Source organism: Stegostoma tigrinum, chromosome 15 (genome assembly GCF_030684315.1).
Source record: "Stegostoma tigrinum isolate sSteTig4 chromosome 15, sSteTig4.hap1, whole genome shotgun sequence".
NCBI classification, from domain to species: domain Eukaryota; kingdom Metazoa; phylum Chordata; class Chondrichthyes; order Orectolobiformes; family Stegostomatidae; genus Stegostoma; species Stegostoma tigrinum.
The window spans coordinates 28,716,977-28,742,302 of NC_081368.1; the positions used below are offsets into that span (position 1 = coordinate 28,716,977).

The window sequence follows — 25,326 nt, forward strand, 5'->3', positions numbered from 1 at the left end:
CACTGTTTCTCTCTCCTGTCTCAAGGCCTTTCTATAATATTGGTTTAATATTTCCTTCTAATTACACAGGCGCCTGCAGAATTCCTGCTGTCACTTGCCTCCAGAATACGTAAGGTTTAGTAATTGAAGCTTGCTTTTCATTTTATTATGAAATCTTCACTAAACCCCAGAGTTACAGTCTAAAAATCTAAATTTATTCAATTAACAAAAAAAGTTTGATGTTTTTTCTCAAGAAATCAATTAGAAATGATTTCTTAGAGTGAACTTAATTAACTGCAATTTTTGCCTACACTTCAGTGAAGCTACCTTGAACTTACTTGAGCATTGGTTTTGGGTACCTTTGAAGCAATTCAGATCTTTGACTCTTCTTTTCAAATGTGTAGCTGTATACATTACTCTGATGTCCGTCCTCATTTACTGTGGTACTGTTATCAGGCAGTAATAGGAAGTTTTGATTCTCTGTTTCTGGTGACTTGTCTCTTCTACACAGCAGTGGTATTGTTCATAAAGCTGCAATGCATTGCTTTACTTTCTTAAAATGCCTAACAGTGCACTGGACCATTAGATTGTCCAGTAGCAAAATATTTTTAGCTCCATTTCCTTGACTGTATATGCTCATTGCAACCTTAGAAGTGCTACTACTAACCAATGCGGATGGTTTTAAACTTTCTTTTATGTTGCCAATAGGTTTAGATGTATTTAATCAATCTGTTCAGAGATGTTACTTCTGGCAGGTGGCACTTGAACCCAGGCCTCCTGGCTTGGAGGTAGGGACACAACCACTACATCACTAGAGCTCTTTTCTCTGTAGCTTTATTGAATTTTCCATCATAATCTAGGTCTTCAGCAATGAAATTCCCTCCATAATTTTCTCTGTCTCTCAGCCTCTCTTTTACTTAAACATGTTTCTCAAAACCAAATTCTCTGATCAAGCCTTTGATCACCTGGCCTCATACCTGCTTATGTGGCTCAGTGTTAAACTTTGTTAATGTTCCTGTGAAACATCCTGGAATCTTTCACTATATAAATATTACATTCAAATGTAAGTTTTTTGTTCCATGCTAGAAGACAAGAGAAACAATGCAAAAGATCTGTTAAAGAATAAACAGCCTAAAAATTCAAGATAACAAAGTGTGAAGCTGGATGAACACAGCAGGCCAAGCAGCATCTCAGGAGCACAAAAGCTGACATTTCGGGCCTAGACCCTTCGTGATGAAGGGCCTGGGCCCGAAACATCAGCTTTTGTGCTCCTGATATGCTGCTTGGCCTGCTGTGTTCATCCAGCTTCACATCTTGTTATCTTGGATTCTCCAGCATCTGCAGTTCCCATTATTTCTAGCCTAAAAATTCAGTGTTTTTTGGATATATTTGGACAGTTCATAACAATGTACAATATCCTTAAAATTTAAAATTCCTGATTCAAAGATTAAAAACAAAAGATGCTGGAACTAGCTAATGGATCTGGCAGCATCTGTGGGAAGAGAAATAGTTACTTTTTCCCAAAGCCATAGAGTCGTACAGCATAGAAACAAGCCCTTCAGCACTCTGTGTCTGTACCAACCAACAAACACCAAACTGCACTCATCCATTTCACCTGCGCTTGGTACATAGCCTATTATTTCAGAGATAGTAGGAACTGCAGATGCTGGAAAATCTGAGATAACAAGGTGTAGAGCTGGATGGACACAGCAGACCAAGCAGCATCAGAGGAGCAGGAAAGCTGACATTGTTTACTGTACTTACGGTTTTTGTGTCCAATAAAGCCGAGTAGAATTGTGAGTTCAGGTAATGGATCCTACAAAGAATAAAAAAACAGTAGAGGTCCTTTGCAGGTCTTCCCTTCTGAAGAAAGGTCCAGACCCGAAACGTCAGTTTTCCTGCTCCTCTGATGCTGCTGTCGGATTCTGCAGCATTGGCAGTTCCTACTATCTCTATCATAGAAAGATGGATTTTTTTTTTACTTTGACTGTGCTGAGTAGATGCACCAAATGGAAGCCATGTGCCTCCTTCCATTTGAAAAATCTTGGGATCCCAGACACTTCCCTGGACCCATCGGCAGATGATTTAAAAAGAATTTAAAAGTGACCTTAAAAGCTACTTCATTATCACCTTTTTAGGTATCTTCCCACTTATGCGTGAGGGAGGCCAAAGGAATTATCATCACAGAATGACACAGCCCAGCAGGAATCCGTTCACCTTGCCTGTGCTGCTTCTTTGAAAGAGCTATTCAATTAAACTCATTCCCTGTTACTTCTCCATAGCCATGCAAATGTTCCTTTTTAAGAATTTCCAATTTCCTTCTGAAAGTCATTATTGAATCTACTTCCACCACTCTTATAGACATTAAATTACGGATCGTTTCAATTTGTTCCAGAAGATTTCTTAGCATCTCAGATATGCTTCTTTCACCAATGAACATAAATCATGCCTTCTGGTTACTGCCACTGAAAATTGTTTTCCCACACTTCCTCCATCAAACACTGCATCATTTGGAACATGTTGTTAAATCTCCCCTTAACCTTCTCTGCCCTAAGGAGAGCATCTTTCATCTCTCCAAGTAACTGAAGCAGTAGACATCTATTGAATCTTTTCAGCACCACCTCAAAGATCTTAACTTTCTTTCTAGGACCTGATGCCCAAAACTGACCACAGTCTTTCTGCTGAGATAGAGCATCAGAATATTAAATATGGTTTCCTGTCCCACCACCACTCTCACTGCTGATCACAGCAGCTTCGCTACCATAAACAAAGGGAGGCAAGATGCCTTTACAGCTCTGGGGAGGAAGGCCCACCTCAGAACTCCCAGCCAATCTGATAATTAACTGGCTTCTTAAAGACCTCAACATACCAAAGGGTGGATGTGCAGGAGGTGTACAGAATGACAGATCAGGAGTGGGCAGGAAGACAGTGGGTAGGCCAGACTTTTTATATTGAGCCATCCTACCTTCAAATATAAAAACAAATGGCTGTAAAATCTAACTCTGCATGTTACCTTCACAAGGTAAGAAGGTAGAGGCATGCTTGTCACCATCTAAGCCCCACCTGCTTTCCCACCAGATCACTAGAATTGCTTGAGCACTTCCGTGGGGAATGAGGAACGTTGTATAGCAGAAACTTTTCCCTTGACAATAGCATTAATCCTCCTACCAGCACCATTCTGCCACTGCCATGGCTGCTGCTTCTCAGCCAGCCAGTCCAAAATGCTGCTAATCATGCTAGAAGTGGCACAGTCTGAAACCAGGCACTCACAACCTAGATCTTCTTGAGGATATCCCCCAGTGAAAATCAAGAGGTGTCTAGTGATCAGCTTCAATTGGACAGCGCAGTTTACTTGCCAACCAAGTGGTTTCCTCTCATGCAGTATAAGTGTTGGCTTTCTTCTTGAACTTGTATCCTTGTGAAATATCCTTACAAGTACAAGATGAAAATCTTTGTCAAGCTGCTATTTCCCAGCACCGTAAAAGAAGCAGTATTATCATCTTGCTTAGTTTACACTTTTTTGTTACTTTCATTCCTGTCTCACAATTTAATTGTCAGCTTTTAAAAGCAAGGTTGCCTTCTTTAATGTTATTGGTGAAAATTTTCTAGTTTCCTGGGTTGACATTCCCTCTTTGTTGTACACACATAACAGAAATGGCAAGTAATTTAGAATTTAGATAACTGAATTTCCATTGTCACTGTGATGCTGTCAAAAACTAACAAGGATCTCTTCTTTCAGTTTGTTCACAGTATTCCAAAGGCGTTTATGCCATTTTTGGGTTCTATGATAAGAGATCTGTGAACACGTTAACGTCTTTCTGTGGAGCATTACACACATCCTTCATCACTCCGAGCTTCCCCACGGAAGGAGAGGTTCAGTTTGTAATTCAACTGAGGCCACCACTGCAAGGTGCACTCTTAAGCCTACTTATCCACTACAAATGGGAGAGATTTGTCTACCTGTATGACACAGACAGAGGTAAGCAGTCATACTCAAAGCATTCATTTTGCATTTTTCTAATGTATTCGTGCATGGCTACTTAGAATGTGATAAGTTAAATTGTTAACCTTTTGATTGACTCTGGCAACCACTGGGTTGGGGGAAAGTGTCAATAGTGCTGGGCATGTCGAATGCGCTGCCAGCAGTGGTAGTGGAGTCAGATACTTTAGGAAGTTTTAAGTGACTCTTAGAAGGCACATGGATGATTGTATAATGTAGAGTATTCAGGGTAGTTTGGCCTTAGTAGGACAATAGGTCAGCACAACATTGTGGGCTGAAGGGCCTGTACTGTGCTATGTTCTATGTTCTAAATCTGTGTACCCAAGGAGCTTTATAGTTTTTATTCAAAATATGTCATTCAAACAAATCTTACACCTGTTTGACATTCATGGGTTCTCTGATTATTTGCCCAAACTATTTTGTAAAAAAAATGAAAACTTGACTTTTATTAAACCTCAGCAATATTGAAGGAAATAAATTATAATTAGTCTTGAAATAGAATACTGCAGGAAACTTCTTTGTTTTGTTTAAATTTGAAATTATTTCATTTGATGTTTGGGGTAGTCCAGAGGAGTTGTTACTTTTCTACTTTCAGCAAGAATGCATAGAGAATGCTTGGTTAAGAGCATTAGTCTGTTCAAATAACTGCACCCAAGGGGAGCTACTGCTTGATTGACAGCTGTAACACTTACAATTGTACCTCAATGTTTACTTAAACGTGATAAAGAGGCATCACACACTTGCAGTTTCTGCTTTGATATTTTAAAGGTTTGACTGATTGAAACTTTGATAGAACTGTAATAAAAGTAGTTTTTATGTTATGAATTATTGAATTCTGAAGTGTTTTCACATTTGACCTTATTTCTGTGTTCCTACCTTGAATCTGTACAGTGTGTATACTGGATAAATAGCTGTGAAAAGTAGTAGCAGAATTTCATACGATGATAGAATTCTGTTTGACAAATCTGACTGGGGTCATTGCAATATAGGCAGAAATGTCTTCATTTTCAAAATATAAGGAGCAAGGATCTCAGTAAAGTTTTCAGTATCTGTTAATGTCCCATTTGATTTTCCAATGCTCAGAAATTAAGTTGTATGCATGTTTTTATTTGGAGGGCACTGTTTTGCATTACAGATGCAGCATTCCAGTTTGGCACCATTAAAGAATAATGTTTTAAGCCACAATATAAACATTAAAGACTAATGTGAACATTAGAATATTTGCAGATGTCTAAAACCTAACTATATAATTCAGTACACACCATTATGTTCTGATGTTGTTTCTGAAGTTAGTGCATACCTTGCTGGGCTTTATCACCTTCCCTCATATAGCATAACAAAATAGGTTCGTAGGATCAGCTGCTCCTCCAGTCTCTAAAGTTATCGTGTTATATTTTTGCACCTATTCCATCAGAAAAAGAGTCCTCTTGTCTCCTACAACAACTTAAAGTTACTCTTCTTTTAGTATGGAAAAATGTCCCAGAGTTCTTCACTGAGAAGCAATCAAACAATAAACATCAAATCAAAGTAGAGATTCCACAAGACCTTTGTTCATAATATGGGTTTTAAAGATGAACATCAAAGGAGGTGTGGAATTAAAAATGACTTAGGGAGCCACAATTCCAGAGCATGAAGGAACAACCAACAAATCTAAAGCTAAGGAAGGGGGATTGCAGAGTCAGGAGTCAAAAGATCATAGGGGAATTTTAACCCCACGATTGGGTGTTCTTGGGTCATGTAGGTGATTAAAGTGTGACAAAGCCCATCTCTAACCCCATGTAACTAGCCCCTCTCTCTATTTCCAGTACAAAAGCACAAAGGATTGGCGGCAACCTACTCCCATGAGATAAATTGTAATTTACATATTGTAATTATAGCAGATTAAGAAAAAATTGACAATCTTTGGCAATATTTATACCAGCGAAACAGGGGTTACGTTCCATGGCATGTTCTTGGGTTGTTTTCCTTAACATCGAATTATCACTATCATATTGCACTGGTAACTAGAGTAGATTCAATTTACTTAAAAATGTCAAACAGTTTGCAGATGGACAACTGATAGCTTATTAGTTGCAGAGCAACCAATGTACAAATCCTCAGTTTAGCAACCTGCTGCTTCCAGTCTTCATGACTGCTGTGCAGGCAGTGTCATCTTTGTCCTTGATTTATTAGCATACTCAGCTTGTAAAGCAATACAGTTTCCTCCCCAAAATCTGCACAAAGAGTGAAATATGCATATAAAAACCAAAAGAACTGTGGATGCTGTAAATCAGGAACAAAAACAAAGTTGCTGGAAAAGCTCAGCAGGTCTGGGAACATCTGTGAAGGAGAAAACAGAATTAACATTTTGGGTCTGGTTATTAGCTAATTACAAAACTATTTGCACAGAAACAAGATTGCAGATTTATTAGTTTAGGAGATTGAGTTTTTATAAAGCATTAATTTTTTGGCCATCCTGGAGATTTAGACTTCTCACTTGATTGTTCTTGACTTATATGTATGTTGATGTCTTCTTTGTTGTTACAGCCCATTGGTTGTTGTCACGATGATCTTGCACACCTTCGTTATCCAAACACTACTTTTATGCAGATTAGCCAAGATTTCTAGAGGTATCCCTTGTCACCCACAACCCGGCTGTCAGGTTGGAACCTCAACGTTGTGCAGAGTGTAAGCACCTTGACAGCTTCCTGGATAGCAGGCACAAACTTCAACTACATCCAGTAACCAAAGATCCCACAATTTGCTATAATTCCTGATGGTATAACCCAAATCAGTAACCTCCTTGGTGAAGAATGATGAACTGTCTTGTTTGACCTGCTTCCTGAGCTGGTCACAGCGAGGTTAATTTCAAAACAGATTCCTTCAATTGCAGATACATTTCTCCCAGATCCTAATGAATGTACATTGTAAAAGGAACCAATTTGACCAGGCTTTCTCAAGTTAACAGAGAGTGAGTTTATTAATTACTAAACAGAAGAAGAATTAGTAATACAACCTGCAAACACACAGATCGGAGATAAGGGGTGAAACCAAAAGGATAAAAGTTTTTTAAAAAAGTCTCTGAATTGTTTGTGAAGAGTGGGGAGTTAAAAGTTGCAGCTGTCCCAAGATGGGTATTAGTAAGCAGGTGTAATCCATTCTCCCCTCATAAGATTGTACCTGTGAATATATTCCAGAGCGCACGGATGTTCAGATTATTCATAGTTTTGCTAATGAATATGAAATAGATTGCCAACCATCAAGGTCAACAAAGCCGATCTGCCTGAAGGGTTTTGAGAACTTATATCAGAACTCTAACCTGCTGTAGGGAAAGTGAATTTTTGTCTCCTATTTAATTAATTTCCCATGCCCAGTCCTCTGTAAACCTCTGGTGAGCCTGGATAATTCCGTCATTGTGACTTCCATTGTGCTCATGCAGATCTCAGGTGCACTTTCATTGTTGCTGCCAGTGTGATGCTTCTGCTTGTTTTTCACCTGTGTATTATTGTAACCTTTAGTTATATCTCTGGAATGAGGTTTCTTTCATATTCTTTTGCACAGCAAAATTTGCAAAGGTCTTGGAATACAACAACCTTACCAGGGGAGCAACAGACTACATTTCCCACACCGTTTGCTTACTTTCTGCATCCTGATACTGTGCCAGTGCTGGTAACTGTACCGAATGCTTGCAGATGTTGTTATATGGCTACAATTGCTTCATATTCTCTACCATCTTTTATCAGTGTGGCGATGTCATAACCTTTATTTCTCGCCAAGGGGATTTTTATAAAAATGCTGTACATATTGAAGCTAAAACCGGTCCCATTATCTGCTCAGGCAGCTTTGCCTTTGAGAAACAGTCTTCATCCTTGTCCAAGGCTGCTTGGAGTCCTCAATGCTGTGGGTCACGCAGTGTCATCCTGACCCTTGGCTCATTCACAGATTTAGCAACAATTTATGTCCTGAGTCTAAAGTGAATTCCAGTGTAGATGGGGTTGGTCACCATTTTGAAATGATACTATCATTCACTCTAAAGAGTAGGCATATCTTAAACTCACATGCACTTTTGCAGCAGAGCCTGTGTCAACTGTTTGGTCCCTTGCACCTAGTTGTAAATTAAAACATCAAAGAGGAACACAGATAAATACCTTAGCTGAGTAAGAATGCAGGGGACAATTGGATACATCTTTATAGTGAACTAAGATATCAGTGACAGAATCCTTGGAGGATTCATATGCGTAAGATTTGGGTAAGTTCTCAACAACAGAATTAAGAACAAGATAAAGATGTTATTTGTTGTAATATTAAAACAAAAAAGGTAAATTTGCTCAGAGATAATGGGAACTGCAGATGCTGGAGAATGGATGAACACAGCAAGCCAAGCTGCATCTCAGGAAGCGTCTAGGCCCAAAATGTCAGCTTTAGTGCTCCTGAGATGCTGCTTGGCCTGCTGTGTTCATCCAGCTTTTGCTGTTGTGTTACCAGGCCATGCGACTGCTCTCTCATTAGAATAAGAAGACTGATGGTGGTTTAACCTGAGGGTCTGAAGGGGAGAGGCTGAGAAGAAGAATCCTTCATGGCAACACCAGCCACGGAAGGAACTGAACCCACACAGTTGGCATCACTCTGTATTGCAAGCCAACTGAGCTAACCAGCCTGTAGAAATTGATTTTGTCAGGCAGGATCGCATCATCCATCCATTGTATGCTTTTCTGTGTGGTGGAAGGCTTGACAGCCTGAATACACTACCTCAAGGTGATGGTCAAAATAATCAACATGTTTTACACAATGAATAATTAAGATCAGGAAGGTGCTGATTGAGATTGTAATTGATGCAGATTCAAAAGGGTATTGGATAAGAACTTGAACAGAAAAGAATTGCAGGGTTATGAGTGAAGGGTGGAGTGCAGGATCAGATAAGTTACTCATTACAGGCAGTCTGCATGGACATATATAATAAAGTGTGAAGCTGGATGAACACAGCAGGCCAAGCAGCATCTCAGGAGCACAAAAGCTGACGTTTCGGGCCTAGACCCTTCATCAGAGAGGGGGATGGGGAGAGGGAACTGGAATAAATAGGGAGAGAGGGGGAGGCGGGCCGAAGATGGAGAGAAAAGAAGATAGGTGGAGAGTAGACTATAGGTGGGGAGGTAGGGAGGGCATAGGTCAGTCCAGGGAAGACGGACAGTTCAAGGAGGTGGGATGAGGTTTGTAGGTAGGAAATGGAGGTGCGGCTCGGTGTGGCTCCCTCTACGTTGGGGAAACCAAGCGGAGGCTTGGGGACCGCTTTGCAGAACACCTCCGCTCGGTTCGCAATAAACAACTGCACCTCCCAGTCGCGAACCATTTCAACTCCCCCTCCCATTCTTTAGATGACATGTCCATCATGGGCCTCCTGCAGTGCCACAATGATGCCACCCGAAGGTTGCAGGAACAGCAACTCATATTCCGCTTGGAAACCCTGCAGCCCAATGGTATCAATGTGGACTTCACCAGCTTCAAAATCTCCCCTCCCCCCACTGCATCCCAAAACCAGCCCAGCCTGCCTCTGCCTCCCTAACTTGTTCTTCCTCTCACCCATCCCTTCCTCCCACCCCACGCCACACCTCCATTTCCTACCTACTAACCTCATCCCACCTCCTTGACCTGTCCGTCTTCCCTGGACTGACCTATCCCCTCCCTACCTCCCCACCTATACTCTACTCTCCACCTATCTTCTTTTCTCTCCATCTTCGGTCCGCCTCCCCCTCTCTCCCTATTTATTCCAGAACCCTCACCCCATCCCCCTCTCTGATGAAGGGTCTAGGCCCGATACATCAGCTTTTGTGCTCCTGAGATGCTGCTTGGCCTGCTGTATTCATCCAGCTTCACACTTTATTATCTTGGATTCTTCAGCATCTGCAGTTCCCATTATCACGTCTGCATGGACATGACAGGTTAACTGTCCTCTTTCTCTGCTATAACCATTCAATAATCCTTTGACGGAATTAAATATCAACAGGGCTTATAGTACACAGATTCACATTTTCACTTAAGCTAGATTTCTCCTACATACAGTTCATGTTAAATTTAGGAGTGTTTGTTGAATGCATAATGCAGTAGGAAAAATAATCATCGCAAAATATAAATATCACATAAGATATGGAAATCATATAAGAATTTCCAGGATTAGACTGTTTACCAAAGGAAAAGCAGTTTAAAAATTTTCAGGAAGTTGTGAAATGAGAGTTTCAAGGCTTAGAGGGCATAAAGAAAAATGATGCATAAACAGAATGGGTTAACTACTTGGTAATTTTGATAAATGCTGTAGCAGGTTGTGAATTTGATTGGATTACAAAAATTTAAATCATGCTGACTGAAAGGGAGCTTTGAATTCATGAGGAGATATCCTGCATGTGAAATGCTCCCTGCCTTGCACACTGGGCCACCTGTGGCCCACTCCCTGCTGGTTATTCCCTGCCTCTTCTGGTTGCTTTCCCCACCTGCTGTCTACTCCCCACTGTTGACTTCACACCAGTCATAGAACATAGAACATTACAGCGCAGAACAGGCCCTTTGGCCCTCGATGTTGCGCTGACCTGTGAACTAATCTAAGCCCATCCCCCCACACTATCCCATCATTATCCATATGCTTATCCAAGGACTGTTTAAGTGCCCCTAATGTGGCTGAGTTAACTACATTGACAGGCAGGGTGTTCCGTGCCCTTACCATTCTCTGAGTAAAGAACCTGCCTCAGACATCTGTCTTAAATCTATCACCCCTCAATTTGTAGCTATGCTCCCTCATACAAGCTGATGTCATCATCCTCGGAAAAAGACTCTGTGTCCACCCTATGTAATCCTCTGATCATCTTGACTGTCTCTATTAAATCCCCTCTTAGCCTCCTTCTCTCCAATGAGAACAGACCCAAGTCCCTCAGCCTTTCTTCATAGGGCCTTCACTCCAGACCAGGCAACATCCTGGTAAATCTCCTCTGCACCTTTTCCAATGCTTCCACATCCTTCCTGTAATGGGGCTACCAGAACTGCACGCAATATTCCAAGTGAGGCCGCACTAGCGTTTTGTACAGTTGCAGCATGACATCACGTCCCGGAACTCAATCCCTCTACCAAGAAAATAACACACCATAAGCCTTCTTAACAGCACAATCACTATCATTTCCTGACTTCAGCCATATAATCCCCACCATCCACTCTGCCACTTCCTCCCACTCTCCTTAGCCTCCCGATTCCTGTTTCTAGTCTCTCCTGCTTCCAGCTGCCCACTCCAGATCATGCCCTCCATGCCATCCACACTGCCCACTTCCTCTGACTCCCTTGTAAGCCACGCCATTCCCTTCCCTACTTACTCCATTATTTTGCTGTCGACTCCCTGTTATGCACTTCATCACTCCCTTTGCTTCCTGCTCCTTTTTACTATTTTTGCTGCTCCCTACACCATTTCATACTGTTGCCCACTTCCTCATCTGCTCCCTTGTACTTTCACTTCACCTGCTCATTCTGACACTCATTCTATTTCCATTGCTTCTTTCTGTTTTCCCACTTCATTCCATTTCACTCACTCCAATCTCCTGCTGTCTTTATTGCTCCCTTTCACCCTAACCCAGTCGCTACCATCTGCACTGCCACTCCCTTTACTGCTTATTCCCACCACTCAAGTGGGATGGAGGAATGAGAAGGCAGTGGCAAGTAGTGGACAGCATGGGTGAAGGACAAGGGGAACGAAAGGAGGGGGGAGCAGAACGGAGTAGTGAAGACGGTGTTAGGATGCAAAGAGAGAGCATGAAAGTGAGAGGGAGCAGTCAAGAGGGCCAGAAAAGGAATGGAGCAGCAAACAGGTGTTTCTAAGTAGGATAAATGAAGTGTTGGTAGCAGGTAACCAATGTGCAAAGTGGATGATGGGGCAGGAAGGAAATTTGAAAAAGTGGGTGGTTAGAGGGACTGAGAAACATTTTGGTCATTCTATCTTTGTTTGTTCTGAACCATTTTGACTATAGACAGTTGCCTGAACCTCCATGATAAGGATGCCACACATACTGCAACTGTGCTTGGGGGTTTGCACCTTATTTAGTTGCAGTATCAGTGTGTGCACTTCAAAAATCACAGCAACAGGAAAGAAAATATTAGGTGAGAATAGAGTGAATTTTCTCCAATTAGAATGGTATCGTATTTACGAGGGTTTTGTCTTGGAGATGGATTGAAGTGATTGGATTTGAGAAAAAAGGGAAATGATGTTTAAGTATTGCTAACGTTGTCAAATTGGAGAGTACAGACATTTAGGAAGTATTTCAGGAGTGCAGAGAGTCTCTCAGTCTGGGTAGAAAGGTGATCTTTACATTGTTTAAAAATGTTTAAAAGTAATTTATTTTGAAATTAAAATGAGAGAAGAAGAAAGAGAGACAAATAGCAGAGGGACCTTGGTGTACGAACGTGGTGATTCCTGAAACACTGAATATTTAAAGAAAGGGATATACATTTCTCAGTGACTGGTGCAAATGAGTGACATAGCAAGGTCTCATACCTTCGGGCCTCACCGTAACAAAATAATTAAAATCAATATTGATTAGATATTACTTTGTCAGCAATTAATACACTGTGCTATAGGAAAGATAGTAACTTAACACACCATAAACCAACTCTATGTTTATGTATCATATTGCCCTCTTTGCCGAATTATGGTTTTGGAATTAAAGTCCAAAGCTTTTCCCAACATTCATAGAATTCTTCTCCCAGATTCACCAGGGTAAATCATCCAATTCCTTTTGAACAAAGTGTTCTTCACTCAATTCCTTGAACATCCTCTGGTGATTCAGTGGTTTCTAATCATCGACATTCTTGTGGTTGACTTTGACCAGAAATTGAATCGGAATGGCTTCATAAACGTAATGGCTACAAAAGCAGGTCAGAGGCTAGGAATCCAGTTGCTAGTAACTCATTTCCTGATTCCCCAAAGCCTGTCCAGCATCATTCAGGACACAAGTTCAGGAATGTAATGGAATACTCCCCACTTGCCTGGATGTGTACAATTCCAATGGCACACAAGAAGCTTGACACCATCCCAGACAAAGCAACTGACTGAATTAGTGCTACATTCACAAATATTCACTCCCTGCACTATTTCTCAATAGTAGCAGTGGAAACCATTTACAAGATGGGCAGCAGAAACTCACCAATGCTCCTTAGAAAGCACCTTCCAAACCCTCAACAACTACTATCTGGAAAGACAAGGGCAGCAGATACATGGGAACACCACCTGCAAGTTCCTATATAAACCACTGACCATACTGACTTTGAAATACATCACCATTCCTTCAGTGTCGCTGGATCAAAATCCTCAAACCTCCTCTCGAAAACATTGGGGATCTACATATTCTAAATGGACTGCAGTAGCTCAAGAAGGCAGCTCACCACCGCCTTCTGAAGGGAAGTTCGGGGAAGGTGGGGGGGAAGTTAATGCTGACTCAGCCTGCAATGTTCACATCCCATTAATTTTTTTAAAAATGTCCTTCAGCATCCATGTCACCACTTTGTCTTCACTAACCACCTCCATTCTATGTATTTGTTTGCCTTAATGTATGGCTTAGAAAGAGTAGACGCTGGGAAGTTGTTTCCATTAGGCGGGGAGACTAGGACCCGTGGGAACAGCCTTAGAATTAGAGGGGGTAAATTTAAAACGGAAATGAGGAGACATTTCTTCGGCCAGTGAGTGGTGGGCCTGTGGAATTCATTGCCACGGAGCGCAGTGGAGGCAGGGATGTTAAATGCCTTCAAGGCAGAGATTGATAAATTCTTGATCTCACAAGGAACCAAAGGCTACGGGGAGAGTGCGGCTAAGTGGAGTTGAAATGCCCATCAGCCGTGATTAAATGGCGGAGTGGACTCGATGGGCCGAATGGCCTTACTTCCACTCCAATGTCTTATGGTCTTAAGTTAAAACAAAGAGTTTAAAACATAGCCATCTTATAAATTCTAATGGTCATAACAAGATACGTTGCTCTTAAATGCGTAATAAAAGGTAAGTAAGGCAATAAAATGACAAACAGAAATCCTTGGTTTTGTGTCGCAAGGTTGAGAAGCTTAGTGCTCAGGCTAAACTTGTACAAGAGTTCAGGTAAATTGTAACAGGAATGGCTTTGGAATAACGCTATTGGAAGAATTACAAAATTATCTGAAGTTAATTCTTGAGCCTCATTTTATATTTGTAATGAACATTTGTCAGTGTCCAAAGGCATCTTTCTCCATTCTGTAATGTGCAGGGGCAGAAGGAGATCCTAAATTGTTTATTTTTAAGAAACTAGATGATCCTGTTTATTTTTTATGTGATAAATGATTGCTAAAACAATTGATTTCAAATTACTCCTATTGAACATAGAATAGGCCTGTTGAACATAGAACAGGCAATGTGGCTGCCTCAAGAAATTTCCAGTATCGACCAGGGCAAAAGCAAATTCAGCATCGCTCTGGAATATCAATCTTCCATTTGACTTAATATTCCAGGCAAGCAAACATAAAGATGTTTTGGTTAGAAAACATACCCAGTAAACTCACTATGCTTGAATTATTGCAAACAACTCGACAGCCATCCACGACAAAATACAATGGTTCTGATGAAGCGAGACCACGTTCACAAACAAAAATAGAATTAGCTGGAAAAGCTCAGCAGGTCTTGCAGCATCTGTGCAGACAAATCAGAGTTAACATCTCAGGTCGAGTGATCTTTCATCATCGGAACAAATGCGATGAAGACAGAGGAACTGGGAGAATGGAATAGTGTCTTCACAGGAAGCAGGGTGTAAAGATATGTAGTCAAGGTAACTGTGGGAGTCAGTGGGTTTATAGTGGGTATTGGTGGCCAGTCTGTCCCCAAAAATGGAAACAGAGTGGTTGAGGAAGGGAGGGGAGGAGTCAAAAATGGCCCAAGTGAAAGTGAATGGGGTAGAAATTGGAAGCGAAATCGATAAACTTTTCCAATTCCGGATGAGAGAAGGAGGCCGCACCGATGATATTATCAATATGTCAGAGAAAGAGCTGTGGTTGGGGGCCGGAATAGGACTGGAACAAGGAATGTTCCACTTACCCTGCTGAAAAGACAGGCAGTACTGGGGCCCATGCGGGTACCCATAGCTATCCCTCTGACTTAAAGAAAGTGAGAGGAGTGAAAAGAAAAGTTGTTCAGGGTGAGGATAAGCTCAGCCAGGTGGAGGAGGCTGGTGGTGGATAAAGACAGGTCAGGTCTTTGTTCCAGGAAGAAGTGGAGAGCCCTGAGACCATGCTGGTGGGGAAAGGACATGTAAAGGGATTGTATGTCCACGGCAAGTAGGAGGTGGCTGGAGCCCGCAAACTTAAAATTCTGAATCTGGTGTAAAGTGTCAGGGGAATCGTGGATGTATGTGGACAGGGACTGGGTCAGGGGAGAAAAGACCAAATCAAGGTAGCAAGAAATGAGTTCTGTAGGGCAGGAACAGGCAGAAACAATGTGTCTGCTTGGGCAGAGATGGTAGGAACTGCAGATGCCGGAGGATCTGAGATAACAAGGTGTAGAGCTGGATGAACACAGCAGGCCAAGCAGCATCAGAGGAGCAGGAAAGCTGATGTTTCGAGTCTGAACCATTCTTCGGAAATGGGCAGCCCTGTTTGTGAATTTTGGGAAGGAAGTTGAAGTGAGCTTTGCGGTGTTAGTGGACTATCAACTTGGAGGCAGTGGTGGGGAAATCACCAGATGAAATGAGGTTGGTGACCATAGTAGGCACAATGGCTTGATGTCCCAATGGGGAGTCATGGTCCAGGGGAAGATGGGAGGAGGTACCTGAGAGCTGGCACTCAGCCTCTGCAATGTAGAGGTCAGTATACCAGACTACAACAGTACTACCCTTATTGTCAGGCTTAATCACAGTTATTGTTGGATCTGAGAGCAGTCAATTCCTGGGAGGATAGGTTGGAATCATTTAAGGAGGGTGCAGAGAAATTGAGGCAACCAATGTGCCTTCAACAGTTCTAAATAAACAGATTGAGTGTAGGTGAAAGGCCGGAGAGAGGGGTCCAGGTGGGGGAAGAGTATTGCAGGTGGGCAAATGGGTCTGCCACTTCCTCTGGCAGCTCATTCCATACATGCACCACCCTCTGCATGAAAATGTTACCCCTCGGGTCCTTTTAAAATCTTGCCCTGTCATCTCAAACCTATGCCCTCTAGTTTTGGACTCCACTACCCTGGGGAAAAAAAACTTTGGCTATTCACCTGATTCTTGCCCCTCGTGATTTTGTAGACCTCTATAAGGTCACCCCTCAGCCTCTAACGCTCCAGGGAAAGTAGCCCCAGCCCATTGAACCTTTCCCTATAGCTCAAACCCTCCAACCCCAGCAACATGCTGTAAATCTTTTCTGCGCCCTCTCAGGTTTTACAACGTCTTTCCCATAGAGAAGCGATCAGAGTTGTATGCCAAATTCCAAAGTTGGCCTCAACAATGCCCTGTTCAGCTGCAACATGACATCCCAATTTTTCTATTCGGTGTTCTGACCAAAGCAGGCAAGCATGCCAAATGCCGCCTTCTCCACCCTAACTACCTGTATCTCCATTTTCATGGAGCAATGTACCTGCACCCCTAGGTCTCTTCATTCGGCAGCACTCCACAAGGCCCGACCAAGTCCTACCCTGGTTTGCCTTACCAAAATGCACATCTCACATTTATTTAATTTAATGGCTAGCACGAGGGGTCATAGTTTTAAGCTGGTTGGTGGAAAGTATAGAGGGGATGTCAGAGGCAGGTTCTTTACGCAGAGAGTTGTGAGAGCATGGAATGCGTTGCCAGCAGCAGTTGTGGAAGCAAGGTCATTGGGGTCATTTAAGAGACTGCTGGACATGCATATGGTCACAGAAATTTGAGGGTGCATCCATGAGGATCAATGGTCGGCACAACATTGTGGGCTGAAGGGCCTGTTCTGTGCTGTACTGTTCTATGTTCTATGTTCTATGTTCTAAACTCCATCTGTGACTCCTCAGCCCATTAGCTCATCTGATCAAGCTCCCATTGTACTCTGATATAATCTTCTTCACTGTCCACTGCACCATCAATTTTGGTGTCATTTGCAAATTTACTAACCGTACCAGCTAGATTCACATCCAAATCACTTATACAAATGATGAGTAGCAGTGGAACCAGCACGGATCTTTGTGGCACACTGCTGGTCACAGGCCTCCAATCCAAAAATCAAATCTTCTAACGTCACCTTCTGTCTCCTATCTTCAGGCCAGTTTTGTCTTCAGTTGGCTAACTGACCCGGATCTCATGTGGTCTAGCATTACTAATCCGTCTACCATGCAGAACCTTGTCAAATGTTCTGCTAAGGTCCGTGTAGACAATGTCTACCGCTTTGCCTTCATCAATCTTGTTTTCCACCTCTTCAAAAATCTCAATCAAGTTTGAGAGACCCAATTTCCCATGCGTGTAATAAGTTGTTGCTCTGCTCATCAGAAACTAACGCTACCCCATTTCCTTCAAAATGTTTTGAGCATATAATGACATGTTTTCAGCTGTCGCACAATATACCTGGGAGTCCAATAATTTCAGAGGTAGAATCAACATTTGCACTGATTGGGAGCAGGCAGACCCATTAATTTGGTCCTTTTATCTGCTTTGTGCTCCAGATTTAGGCCCAATGTAATGAATTTGATCTCAATTTCATTTCACAATGAGTTGTTGAACTTTTGGAATTTTTTTTAGTGAGCTATTATTGAAGCAAAATCTGTTCATTCCCCTCGGAAAGGAAAGTAGATACTCGTTTGATAAAAGGTAAATGGGAAAGTCCGTGGTGAGCTACAAGACAATTTGGCTAAGTTTGAGAGACTTGTGAAGACAAACACTGGCATGGTCAGTATGATCCAAATACAATCGATGAAGTAGCATTCAATTAATGTATGACAGTAAATATTTGGCGAAGTAACCTCTGTGATATATCAGTTGACATGCCAATTGATGGCATGTTAATGCAGAATTCATCTACAGAAGGATATATCAACAGGCATAAGAAATTATCTGACACTCATGCAGCCATCAAAATGAAGCTCAATAAAGATAAATGTGTATCGTAAATGTCATGGAGCTCCCAATTATTAGCAGCATCGTTATGTTTGAAATATTGAGCACATATCATGCCTACGGTCGAAGAATAAGTAAAGAAATTAAGGCTCTGTTGAAAGAAAAATAAGGAGGCACATATCTGGTATAGACAGCTGGGATCGAGTGAATCCCTGGAGGAATATAAGGACCATAGGAATACACTTAAGAGCGAAAACAGGATGGCAAAAAGAGGACATGAGATGGTTTTGGCAAATAGGGTAAAGGTGAATCCAAAGAAATTGTACAAATGCATTTAGGACAAAAAAGTAATTAGAGAGAGACAGTAGGGCCCCTTAAAGATCAATTTGGCCATCTGTTCGTGGAACCACAGAAAATGGGTGCGATACTAAATGAATGTTTCCCATCAGTATTTACTGTGGAGAAGGACATAGAAGTTCGGGAACTTGTGGAAATAAATCGCAATGTCATGAAAAGAGTTCAATTATAGAAGAGGAGGTGCTAGACATCTTAAAACGTAAAAAATGTTGATATATCCCTAGGATCTGATCAGGTGTTTCCCAGAACTTCGTGGAAGGCTAGGAAAGACATTGCTGAGTCCCTTGCTGAGATATTTGTATCATCAGCCATGGATGAGATATCGGAAGGCTGAAAGGTAGCTTGTGTGGTGCCATTATGTAGGCTAGGAAAGACATTGCTGAGTCCCTTGCTGAGATATTTGTATCATCAGCCATGGATGAGATATCGGAAGGCTGAAAGGTAGCTTGTGTGGTGCCATTATGTAAGAAAGGCTGTAAGGAAAAGCCAAGGAAACTATAGACTGGTGAGCCTCACATTGATGGTGGGTAATTTGTAGGAGAGGATTCTGAGGGACTGGATTAACATGCATTTGGAAAGGCAAGTACTGATTCGAGTGAAGCCCTCTTGTTTCTGTTGATTCTACAGAATCATTTGCTTAAAAGAATAAATCTTGCTTCACATTGATTCGTTGCAAAGAGTCATCAGAAGCAGATCCAGTGCCTGCCCTGCTCAGTAGAAACCAACTTTACGCAGGGGTCCTTCAAACTGCATTGAACCTAAAATGAACATCATCAAGTGTCACATGATACAGCTAAAAGTCCAATAATTTTAGAGGTGGGATCAACACTTGTGCAGATTGGGAGCAGGCAGACCTGCTGCTAATTTGGCTCTTTCATCTGCTTTAAGCTCCAAAACTAGTCCGAATGCAATGACTTTGATCCCAACTATATTACACAATGTGTTGTTGAACTTTTGGAATTGTTTTCAATCACCTACAATTGAAGAAAAATCTGTACATTCCCCTCACAAAGGAAATTTGACCATTTGTTTGAAAAAAAGGTAAATGAAAAGGCTATGGTGAGCTGTAATACAATTTGGCTTAGTTGAAGAGACTTGTGAAGACAAACACTGGCATGATCAGTATGATTCAAATAGAATATAGAACAGCACAGGACGGTACAGGCCCTTCAGCTCATGATGTTGTGCCAACCTATTATCCTACTAAGATCAATCTACCCTGCATACCCTACATTTTACTATTCTCCATCGACCTATCCAAGAGTCACTTAAAAAGTCTCCAAAGTATCTGACCCCACGATCACTGCCGGCAGCATATCCCACACACCCACCACTCTCTGTGTAAAGAACCACCCTCTGACATCTCCCCTGTACCTTCTTCTAATCAATTTAAAATTATGCCCCCTCATAATGCTCATTTCATGCTGGGAAAATGTTTCTGGCTATCCACTCTATCTCTGCCTCATCATCGTTAACACCTCTATTAAGTCACCTCTCAACCCTCTTCGCTCCAGTGAAAAAACGCCTTAGCTCCCTCAACCTTTCCTTATAAGACCTGCCCTCTAGTCCAGGCAGCATCCTGGTGAATCTTCTCTGTACCCTCTCTAAAGCTTCCACATCCTCCCTATAATGAAGTGACCAGAACTGAACACAATGTTCCAAGCATGGTCTTACCAGGGTTTAATAGAGCTGCAGCATAACCTCACAGCTCTAAAACTCCATTCCCCTGCCAATGAAAGCCAAGACACCATAAGCCTTCTTTACAACACAATCAACTGGGGTAGCAACTTTGAGGGATCTATGGACATGGACCCCAAGATCCCTCTGTTTCTCCACACTGCCGAGAATCCTGCCATTAACCCTGTATTCTGCATTCAAATTCAACCTTTTTTCTTTTGAAACAACTATACCCTGGAACATCCAACAACCACATGTTTTTGGATGTCCTGCCCGTGTTATCCAGGTCTCCGAAATGGCCGCAACATGGTAGTTCCAAATACTGACCCAACATGCTCTAAGTTCATCACCCTTATTCCTGACACTTCTTGTATTAAAATAGACACGCTTCAGCTGGTCGCACTAACTGCAATTTTGCCCTATCAACTGCTTATCCTTCCTCACAGACTCTCTGCATGCTGTATCTGCCAGTACACCGGCTACCTCATCCTCTGATATGTAGTTCCAGTTCCCATCCCCCTGCCAAACTACATTAAACCCTACTCAGGAGCTCTAGCAAACCTCCCCCCCAGGATACTGGTGCTCCTTCAGTTCAGGTGCAACTGGCCTTCCTGTACAGGTCCCACCTTCCTCATAAGGTAACCCAATGATCCACATATCTGAAGCCCTTCCCCCTACACTAGGTCTGTAGCCACGTGTTCAGCTGCACTCGCTGTCTATTCCTGGCCTCACTCATCTGAGGCACTGGTAGTAATCCTGAGATTACTACTGTGCTCGTCCTGGTTTTTAGCTTCCATCCTAAGTCCCTGTATTCACTTTTCAGGCCCTCATCCCGTTTTCTAGCTATGTCATTGGTACCGATGTGTACCATGACTTCTGGCTGCTCTCCCTCTCCCTTAAGAATCCTGTAGACTTGCTCTGAGACATCCCTGACCCTGGCACCCGGGAGTCAGCATACCATCCAGTACCAAATACATCTGTGAAGTAGCATTCAATTAATATATGACTCACTAAATATTTGACAGTGTAACCTCTGTGATATATTGGGGTGTAAAAGATGTTGACATGTCAATTAATGGCATGTTAGTGTGGAATTCATTTACAGAACAACATAACAACACTCACTAGAAATTATTTGACACATGCAGTCATCAAATGCAGCTCAATAAAGATAAATGTGTATCGTAAAAGTCATGAAGCTTTCAATTAGGAGCAGCATCATTATGTTTGAAGTATTGAGCACATGTCATGTCCACAGTCTAAGAATGATAATTATTAGAATCTCCTTGGCATGGCCAGTAACCCTAGTACACTGAGACCAAATCAAGAATTTGTTTGGTACCACAAGTGAAAAGAAAGGAATTACTGAGCAGATATAAATTTGTGGAGCTGGAATTGGTCTGTCTCTGTGCACTCAAACCAGGGCCAGTCAGGAAGCCCTGGCTGACCAATATATCCAGGAAATTAGAATCTCCTCAGTTCAGGGGACTGACTCCAAGCTGGCTGGCCACAGCCAGTGTACAATGCACAAGTAAATAAAGGGTGACTTGGTGAAGGGGTGCTGACCTCTGTACAGTTATTTCATTCAAATTTCCTGTATGTTCCACAGTTGTTATCAGTTTGACAATTCTTGACAGTTCCTGACAAATTTGATCCTACATGACAGGTCCTTGGACTTGTGGCTAATTTGACAGTACCTGATGTATTGAAAGCTTCTTGAACAGCTTGACACTTTGTGACAGATCCTGAATGTCCTTGACAGGTTTGACACTTTTTGACACTTCTTGACATTTGTTAAAATCCCACTCAAGACACCACCCAAGGATGTTATGAGACCATATTCACAGGGATACCTCAACTCTCCAAAGGATATGCCAGTGATCCAAAACAATTAAACTATGAACTGTCCTGTTCTCATTGTCTGAATGCTACACTCTGTGTTCCAGACAGCAGGTATTCCAGAGTCAGATTTAGTTTGCAGCAGCTAATAATTTAAATCTAATAATGTGCAAATGGCATATGTGTGATGCACAGCCAGTTTCAGCGCTGCCACTGAGAATGGGAAGTACTGGGTTTGGGGGAGGACTTGGGACTTGCACCTCTCCTTTTTATATTCTATTCAGCAATGATACATTCTGCCTGCAGCCAGTTGATCAAAACCTTTCATAATTTTAAATACTCCGACACGAATTCTTCTTTCAAAAGAAAGCTATCCAGCCTGTTAATCCTTTCCTACATGCATATCCTTGGATTTCTGCTGTTACCCTTGTAAGTATATCATGCACCCTCTCTGGTGCCTCTGTTTCCATTTCATAATATGGCGACTGAAACTGCACACTGTCTGCACATGATCTAACAAAGATTTGATACAGATATGGCATAACTTCCCTATTTTTCATGCCATCTCTCTGGAAATAAAGGCTAATGCTAAGTTCTACTTCGGAAAGACTTGAATCCTGAATGCTGTTATTGTCTATGGACGAAAAATACTATTGACAGAAGCTTGGAGAAGCAAAATTCTTGTCTATCCCATGTTTATTTACCAACATTTGCAGGAAAATTTATGCGGATTCTGTTCCGAATCGGTCTTCTAACACAGCGGCCCAAAGTCGGCTTTGGGCTTCTTTGCCCTTCGGCTACTCCAGACCAGAGAGATAAAGTAGCTATTACAAACTTCAGCTCCTAAAGAAGCTATTATGCCTCAAGGCCGATTCGGAACAGAATCCGCATAAATTTTCCTGCAAATGTTGGTAAATAAACATGGGATAGACAAGAATTTTGCTTCTCCAAGCTTCTGTCAATAGTATTTTTCGTCCATAGACAATAACAGCATTCAGGATTCAAGTCTTTCCGAAGTGGAACTTAGCATTAGCCTTTATTTCCAGAGAGATGGCATGAAAAATAGGGAAGTTATGCCATATCTGTATCAAATCTTTGTTAGATCATGCCTCAAGGCATAATATAATTGATGCCCTCCAGCCTTGGCTGCCATAGCCTCGAAGGTCTCTGAGGAACTTTACCGAATGAGGATTCCACTGAGGCCTTTTAAGGCAAGATTACAGACTTCACAAATGCACAACAGAGCGATACACAGCATAACGCTCTTCTCATAAGGATCTGTGGAGAAAGTAAATCAGTGGCTCCTCCATTGAATAATGGCAGCCCCAAAAACTATGATCCTATCCTGTTGGAGCTATGGTCCACTCAATTCTAGATCCACAGCTACACGATTATTCCAAGCCAGATTTTCAGAAAATGTTCTTATTAAAATCTTAATCAAATCTTCATGCTTCCCAAACTTTAAAAGTCTTCAACACACTAGCTCTCGAGCCTCATCTTCAACCTACTCCTGATCTGACTCAAAGTAATCTGAAGTGAACATATCTAATATATTTCTGAAATACAGCTGACATGATAACTTCAAAATGCCATTTCCATTTTCTTTTTTGTGTACGTTTCATTGAATTCAGAAGATGCACCTGTGTTTTATTCTTCGCACAGTACTGGTACTCATTTTATATCAATTTTCAGACTCTTGCCAGATATGGGCAACACATCAATTATACCCCTTGAGAATAAAGAAAGAACTTGCATCTCTACTGGCAATGAAACCTTCAGGACCTCTCAAGTGCTTCATAGCTAAAGAATTATTAGTACTTCATGGATAAGAAAAGCACTTGATGAAATGATGAATATTAATGCACATTGTCCTCAAAACTAATTTACAGACAGCATGCAAAAGAATTGATTTGTAAACAAAGGAATATTCCCAAGGCGCTTGAATGGAATGGGAAGCTTCTGTGTTAGTTACAATGATGCATACACTGTAGTAATATCTACTGATTGAGTCAGTGGAATTTTTGAAAGGCACCATGGAATAGTGAACCAATAAAACAGGACAAGCATGTGCTTTGTAACTACAAATAGAAGAGGAAATGTATAAAATGCATTTAATGTGTGGTTCATGGTTCTCTACATTATCTATAAAAGTTATGCATTCAATCCAAACCTCTATGGTCACCATGATAAGATGACATCAAAGTGAGTGTTGAAATGACTGTCAAATGATATATTTCTTTTCTAAATTGATATGTCTAAATGTGTTTTTGCACTTTTGTTACAGTAGCAAGAGAGAAGTGCATTCTTAATGGAAGTTGTAATATGTTTTGGCATTTGATGAGTTACAAACACTGTCAGAATTTGTGTAATTATTCATTTTTAACAGATTCTCAATCTGTTGTGAGAGGTCTTACAATAGAGAATATCTCAAGAATGTGTTAAGATAACAGGTTTGACAAAAAATTGGAAATGGTCAAACGCCAATACATTAGAGGATGAGAATCACTTATATGACATATGCTCACTGATTTCCAGAAAATTTACTTTCAGCTAACCTAAAACTCACTGTTATCGTAAATGTAAATAAAGTTTAAATGATAATTTATTCTCTGAAGTTACAACAGTGGATCAGAAGTGTCCCCATGTAAATCCTGCCCTCAATACAAGAGAACTAAATATAATATAATGTTCTTAATGGAAAATCCTACCTGGCAGGAACACACAATAGAAATTTGGGTGCTCAATGTTAGGTGGCAATTGAAATTAAATGCCATATGTAATGCATTAGGTAGTAACAATAAGATTCAAGAAGCAAATTTGTCATTCTGGACATTTTTGTCCCTTCTGGAATTGTTGTTAAGCCTACAATGACTACCTGAAGTAATTCGATGTCCGCCGCTATTAATGTCAGGAATTCAAAGCAACCCATGTTGACAGCATTGCACGTACATAGATCAAAAGTACTCGCTGCAGAAATTGGCTTGTTACTGCTGTAACATTGAAGAAGGATGTGAGACCTGTTTAGGTCTCAAATGTTGATGTGATTGTTCTAAAATTTCCTGGTCCAAAGCGCTCACTTTATAAAATTGGTATGCCTGAGTTTTCATTTGAAGTTCAAATTGCACCAAAGGCTGAAAATTGGCTGAGGTTTATGAGGAAGGACAGTAAATAGCTATCTGTGATATAGAGTAGGTTGTGAAGTAACACAAATACCCAGTTCATTAGTTCATCTGCTTGAGACAGAGCTGTCTGGGAATTAAGGAAAAACAGTGCTGTATCAGAAACGGGAATAGAACTATGATGAGCTGTTATTAAATGCTTCCAAACACAATGAAACACCTTGTGCAATATTGCAAATAGCTTGAATGTTTCCAAACATTCTTTCAGGGGACAGATTCTTACCGAAGTCTGTAGGCTGTGGCAAGAAATTGAGGTAAATCTTGTGAGAGTCAGGTGAAGCCT

General features: G+C 41.4%; 1 protein-coding gene across 9 annotated transcripts in view; it reads left to right on the forward strand.

Moving 5' to 3' along the window:
* LOC125458672 (glutamate receptor 3-like) overlaps window positions 1–25,326 on the forward strand; it is a 384,493-nt gene that overhangs the window by 59,993 nt on the left and 299,174 nt on the right. For all 9 annotated transcript variants that reach the window (XR_009446706.1, XR_009446707.1, XM_059651391.1 and 6 more), the window contains exon 3: window positions 3,719–3,958. Coding sequence is in view for 7 of the 9 variants with exons in the window: in XM_059651391.1 (XP_059507374.1) it covers window positions 3,719–3,958 (240 nt within the window). In the remaining 2 variants the exon portion in view is untranslated. The remainder of the gene's footprint in view (window positions 1–3,718; window positions 3,959–25,326) is intronic.